The sequence below is a fragment of the Brassica oleracea genome, chromosome C3 (genome assembly GCF_000695525.1).
Source record: "Brassica oleracea var. oleracea cultivar TO1000 chromosome C3, BOL, whole genome shotgun sequence".
NCBI lineage: Eukaryota > Viridiplantae > Streptophyta > Magnoliopsida > Brassicales > Brassicaceae > Brassica > Brassica oleracea.
The window spans coordinates 32968009-32974498 of record NC_027750.1 but is presented as its reverse complement, the minus strand read 5'-3'; the positions used below and the strand labels follow the sequence as shown (position 1 = coordinate 32974498).

The window sequence follows — 6490 nt, the reverse complement described above, 5'->3', positions numbered from 1 at the left end:
TAGACGAATTTCAATACGATTATATGTAAGAAATTTGGATTGAAATCCAAATAGACCAATAAACTATTGTCTAAGTCAAAAGAGAATTATGGACAAGAAGTCTAAAGGCCCTAGATATCATAATAGAAATGAATAGAGTTTATTCTCTTAAGCTTAATTCTCTGAAGAGAGTTGATTGGAATGCATATCCTGAAGATATTATTTCCAGAGAAAGAAATATGATGGTAAGTGTGGTTGTACTCTTTTTCCTTATCATGGTTTTTTTTTTCCCATTGGGTTTTTCCATGACAAGGTTTTAACGAGGCAACAAAGAACATACAAAAGATAGACAACCAAAGAGAATGTTACAATTTGAGAGATGAAAATCTATCATTGTTCTAAAGGTTCTATGACTACTCATTCGAGGGGGAGCTTACGTAGTTGTACTCTTTTTACTTTTACTTAGTTGTACTCTTTTTACTTTTCCATGACTAGGTTTTTAACGAGGCACCACGTAATACAAGATGGATGATCAAGGGGAAGTGTTATAAGATAAGCATTGAAATGATCATCCACTTTTTTACCACACTCAAGCACTATGATCATCCAATCCTTTACCAACTCAAGCACTATGATCATCTACTCATCAAACACTATGATCACCCAATCATTTACCAAATTAAGCACCATCTTTGTTATTTTATGTATTGTTGTTCACTATAAATACCATCACTCATCTCACTCTTTTGTACACTAAAAAACAAGAACAAGAGTTTATAATCAAAGAATCATTACATTTTTTTTTTCCTCCTTATAATAAACTCTCTCCCTTATATTAATGTTATTTGCTTCCTACGGTTATTAAATTCTACTCTTATTTAAATTTCTCGATACTATAAATCATAACAGTTATCAAATTGTTGGTTGTCGCTTGATGAACGGCAAAAGACAAACTAACTAATAAGAATAAACTGGACTTGCTTTGTTCCATTGATACACATCAGTTACTCAAATAACTTATACATGTCGAGAGTCGGTTGTGACTCTAGGTTAAGCAGTTATATTAAAACCAATAAGAAAATTACATAATATTCACAATGCTAAATATATTCCGAAAGATATGATCCAAATATTTTTTTTAAATATTCTCCAATGATACCAATGACTGACAAAAAAGGGATCAAAAATATTTATACAACCTAATAGATACAAAAAAAAATCTCAAACTCAGAAAGATCAAGCAGTTAGTGAAGGAGTCCCTATTGCCAGTGGCGGAGGCATGATTTATGTTTACCAGGATCAATTTAATAACAATTACAACTCACAAGGGTCAATAAATTAATTTCTCAGCATTTCATCAAAATTTTAGAAAGAAATTACAAGATTTTTTTTTCATATGGGTCAAGTAACCACCCTATCTACACGCTAGTTCCGCCACTGCCTACTGCTACATAAAGATTCAGAAAAATCTTAAAATCTTTATTGATAGCAAATAGTAAAATATATAATTTGTTTGATTTTCATCAATCTGTTTCCCTTTTTTATTTGTGCACATCATTCTGTTTCCCTAAAGAGCATCTTTGCTGGAGGGTCAGCCACAGATGGCCACCAATTTCAGTTGCCATCCAATGAAATAATTAAATGGAATGACATCAAATATATTCTCTCTGCACACTAGTGATAGTTAATACATTGGTTATCATTTACTCGCACGAGTTAATTTACGTATAAGTACGAAAAGTTGCAAGCGAATACCAAAATATACACTCGAAATTACAAGAGATAAACCTTTTTTGTTCAACAAGAGAGAACCCAAAGCACGCCTCTAGTGGCAAACCCCACTTTTTGCTTAACAACAAAGTTATATATAGAAAAACCATATATGCATATATTCCTCATGTGCTTTTCATCTCATCTTATTTTCAGACTGGAATTCTTTTCTTTTTTTGGGGTCAAAGTGGTTCGTTGATTTAGAACCTGAAACACTGAAAAATACAACAAAAAAACTTTAGGGACGTTGACAAAGAATACTAGAAATTAATTAAGCATATAGTATTAATCATAAAAGTTCTCTAAAGGATTTATCTCACCAGTCTCTTCTTCTTCTTCTTTTTCTTCTCAATATATTCAAGAATCCCATTCTGCTTGGTGATCGTTTCATCCAAAGCCTAAACCGGAAAAAGAAGCAAAATAATCAACTATATTACATTACTATAGGCCACTCTATTATAAAAGAAAATGTAGTCATATGTAAGGTGGGACGGATCGGGTATTCGGGGAATTTTAAGGTATCATCCGGATCATTATCCGGTAGATCCATATTTTTTTTATCTTTATCGGGATTTGGAGCTCTCAGATTCAGGCGTCAGATATTTTTCTAAAAATTGTAATATCCGGCGGATAACCTGATCCGGATTTGGATCCTTAAAATAAATAAAAATAATGTTAAAATATATTAAAATATTAAAAACAATTTAAAAATAAAAATGTATATTATGTTTTTAATTATTTATATATATACTATTAAATTTTTTATATATACTATTATAAAATGAAAATATAATAAATAAAATTAATTTATATATATATAGATATTACTATTTTTGAAATTATTATCAATAAAAATTACAGATCCAGATATCTAGACTAAAAAGTCAAGATATCCATGGCCCCTCTGAATATCCGGATTTTTGGAGCGGATCTGGATTTGATCTCGGATCCTAATTCTAACCTACTAATATGTATTTCTTTTTCTTAAAAAACGCGTTGATTTCCACTAGCTTTGTACCTGTACCATTTTGCTATTTTCTTTACCATTTGTTAATTAAAAAAAAAAAGAGGGTAAACCATTAATGTGAAAGTCACGGTGGTCACGCGCGTGGAAATCTAGTGTGGTGCGGATTCGAACTCGGGTCCCTTTAAGGATCCACAGAACACGGAACGCCTTGACCACCCGACCACACAAGCGTGGTTAATTAGTTAATTTAATATTTGTTTTGTCGTTTATTTAACTGAGTCTAGTTTGACTGAGGTTAGATCTTACCCTTTTGGTCTCAGATAACTCCTGCTCAAGCACTTGGACCCGGTTTAGCGCGGCCTGAAGTTTATCTTCTTTCTCTAAACCATCATCCGCTGGTTTCGAATCAAGGGACATGTACTTCTCTTCAAGATCGGACATTCTCTTTGCCATTAATACATACTCGGAGCTTGATACTGGTGTTGAAAGCTGATCTTGGTAGGGTTTAGTAATTTTTGATTCGTCATTGTAAACTGAGTTGCCAAATAATGCAGCCTCCGTGAGCTTGCGTGGAACGTGTTTAGATAGCCGGACCATTGCTAGAATTCCCATCACAAAGGCGATAACCCCTCCCACAAGAAAACCATCATCTTTCTTTGGTAGCCCATTCCCTACGTAACAGTCTATGACGATTAGACAAATTGGATTGTAGAGCGAGAAATAGTCTTCAGACTTGAGCTATAATGTCAATAGCTATATTACCTCTTTTGACGGTTTTTGGAGGCTTTTCAGGTAAAGACAAAGCCATGAACTTGTCAACAGTTGCAATGTGTTTCTCAGACACATTGACTTTGATGGTTCTCTTCTTCTTTCTCTCTAGAGGCTACAAAGTTAATGCATAAAATATTGTTAATTAGGTATAACTGATGAGAATTATAAGTTAATGTGTTTTGGTTGTTGTCAAAGTTCTCAGCATACTTCAAAGACCATCAATCTTTCATCTTCTACAAGTATGCGTTCGTCCTCTGAAATAGTCGAGAACTTGGCCTCAGGGTTCTTCACCATCTGCTTTCCATAATAACACACTTATATGTTTGGTAAGAGACTAAAAAAAAACGTAAAAACAAGTTTTAAGCTCCAAAGTTGACCTTAAGAATCTCAGGATCGTTCCATGGGCCTTTATCAGATCGCATGCAGCCTCCTTTGTCTTCACAAGTGCAACGGCCGCCAAAGAAATGTGGCAACTCACTAGTACAAGAAACCGGATTTTCTAGAAAATTACAAATAATTGTATATATATAACACAAAGCAGCATAGGATGATTAACGACTAGTAATCTTACCTAGCGTCAATGGCTTCGAGCAATTTGCTCTGGTATTTGTTCCCAAGAACATGAATCTTTGATGTCGTCTTTGGATCAAGGAAAGATTTAACGGGGCCCCATAAGAGCCGGAATCCAGGACCCGCATTGATGATGAACATTCTGTTTAGAGTCTACAAAGAAAAACCTTTTCACAAATTTGTTACCATTTATAATGAAAAGCTGTTTGAGACTGAATACCTCAGGGTAATTGTCGTTGTCGATCTTGAGAAGGCGTTGTAGAAGTTCCCTTGCACATTTGTTGAAGTTCTTAAGCCCCTAGTATTCGAAAGATGCCACATATTTTAAATATCTAAGCTCATTTTTTGCATTTAATTTATACATTTTTGAAAGAAGAATGGAGATACAAAAAGGTAAAGTACCACGCCTTGCACATCAAAAATGGTCGTGCTTTGATCGATGTGCTTCTTGGCTGCCGCTGAGCAAGAAGGGAACTTGATATTGAACATTTTCTCGAACTCTTTTACATGGTATTTCTCGTACCGGTCCATTGTAGTCACTTGTAACAGCTTATTAGCATCGATTTGGCCTAATCTCTCAATGTAAACCGGCCTTCCTTCTTTGTCCACTCCATGATAGCCTTGAGGATAATGCTTGACAACTTCATCGATCTCTTCAAACTCAAAATCCTTCAGCATCGGGAAAAAAAAAATTTGAAGAACTTGTCAAATATTATATATTTACTCGGCATGAGAGAGATGTTCCACGAACTATGGACAAAATGTGAACCTCGATGATTGTATCGGCTCCGAAATCTTTCCTCCATTGGAGCATGTCACTCCACATTTGCTTCGCTTTCTCAGTGTCAAGTTTTCTCGCCCTTAAGAATCTTCGCAGATAAAAAAACATCAGAGATTGTAACTTTAATGTTATAATATTAAATTCGCAATAATTATAGGAAATTTATTGGCATATAAAGACAATTATGTATATGTATAAAAAGTTCTTGATTCTCAAGTCAGATTTGGACATTTTCGGATCTGATACGAAATTTTATGTTACGTAAACATATCATAATTTTTGTCATCTAATATATTGATATCATCCACATTATTTGACATACTCTCACTATAATAAATCTAAATAAGTTTTTTGAATGACTTGGTCAGTCATGAGTATGTGGGTCCGTAAATTTGTAAGAAATACGAGACCCATACCAAGTAATATAACTTTTATTTGGAGAGTGGACTTCTTCCAATATGACTTGAATTCATTATATTCAAAATTAATATTAAGTAAGCTATGAGTTTTAATTAATAGATCAACTCAAAGTTGTTGAAGTCTAAAATATTTCAATTTTGCAAAAAAAAAAAAAAAAAGTCTAAAATATTTCCACGTCCAAAAACTAATGTTCCACAACAGTTAGTTTTCATCATGCCACCTACTAAAGTTAAAAAAAAAAACACTAGTTTATATATCTTTTATTTTTGGATATTTGGGTAGTTGGCTTCGCTGTTGACCTTGGATTTGGCAAACAATTATAGATTCATTTTCCAAATGCAATAATCTATTTTAAGTTGTACCTAAGTGCAAATTTTGTTTTCTTTCATGAGTTGAAAAAAAACCTGAGCATCATGTGAGGATCATCGTGTTGGGTAGGTAAAAGGTCGTCTTGGAGAAGGAGTTGACGGAATGCATCAATAGACCTAAGATCATCGGCATTGATGCCACCTGGTTCTGACACGATTCTTCTGCTGGTCCTCCGACTCTTCCTCCTGAACGACTTCTTAAATCTGTTTGATGCGCTTATTGCTTTCTTTCTAAAGGAGCTTATCTTCACTATCTTCCTCTCATCCTCCGAAGTTTCAATATCTAAACCACCCATGACTCATTAGTTTAAATTAACATTAGAAAAGAGAAAAAAATTGTAATTACGGCGTAGACAAATGCATTGACTTATATACCTTGTTTGGTGTCAGCCATGCTTGGATGAACTTAATTGAGCACCTACAAGACAATTAAGATGATTCAGAAATAAGTATTGGCCGGATGGCCGGATGGCCGGATTATTTATATAATTAATATGAAATACGAATTGATGAATTAAACGCGCTGGCGCAATTTCAGAGAAGGGTAGATGGTGAAGGATCAAGCAAAAGATAATTCAAGATATAGAATAATCAAGATTGAGAAAGATAAGATGAGAAATATTTGTTTTAGTCTTAACCTTTTCGGAGATGAATGATTAAGAGGGGTTGTGACAAAAAAAAAAAAGAATGATTAAGAGGGGAAAGGGTTGAAGATGGTAATGGAGAAGATGATTTGAAACTAAAACTTGGAGAAAAATACTTAATTTGCAATCTCACAAGCCATTGATAAGGTCCAAAGATTATTCCCTTCTTTTTTTTTGCAACTTGTTTTTTTCTGCAACTTGTTTGTCTTAAATATGGAAA

General features: G+C 33.9%; 1 protein-coding gene across 1 annotated transcript; it reads right to left on the bottom strand.

Annotated features, from left to right (window-relative positions):
- Positions 1–1695: 1695 nt before the first annotated feature.
- On the bottom strand, positions 1696–6490 carry LOC106328245 (phosphatidylinositol/phosphatidylcholine transfer protein SFH7). Its single transcript, XM_013766646.1, has 13 exons — positions 6265–6490; positions 6002–6044; positions 5663–5909; positions 4827–4926; positions 4460–4726; positions 4278–4355; positions 4059–4210; positions 3865–3964; positions 3695–3781; positions 3479–3599; positions 3023–3387; positions 2070–2147; positions 1696–1964 (listed from the first exon to the last, which is right to left on the bottom strand). Exons 2-13 carry the CDS (start codon positions 6018–6020, stop codon positions 1950–1952), a joined length of 1629 nt encoding a protein of 542 aa, XP_013622100.1. The 5' UTR covers positions 6021–6044; positions 6265–6490; the 3' UTR covers positions 1696–1949.

Coding starts and splice junctions, on each gene's coding strand:
- LOC106328245 (XM_013766646.1), bottom strand. Junction 4,356..4,459: donor TTTTTGATGTGCAAGGCGTG/GTACTTTACCTT, acceptor TTCGAATACTAG/GGGCTTAAGAACTTCAACAA. Junction 2,148..3,022: donor AGTTATCTGAGACCAAAAGG/GTAAGATCTAAC, acceptor TTTCCGGTTTAG/GCTTTGGATGAAACGATCAC.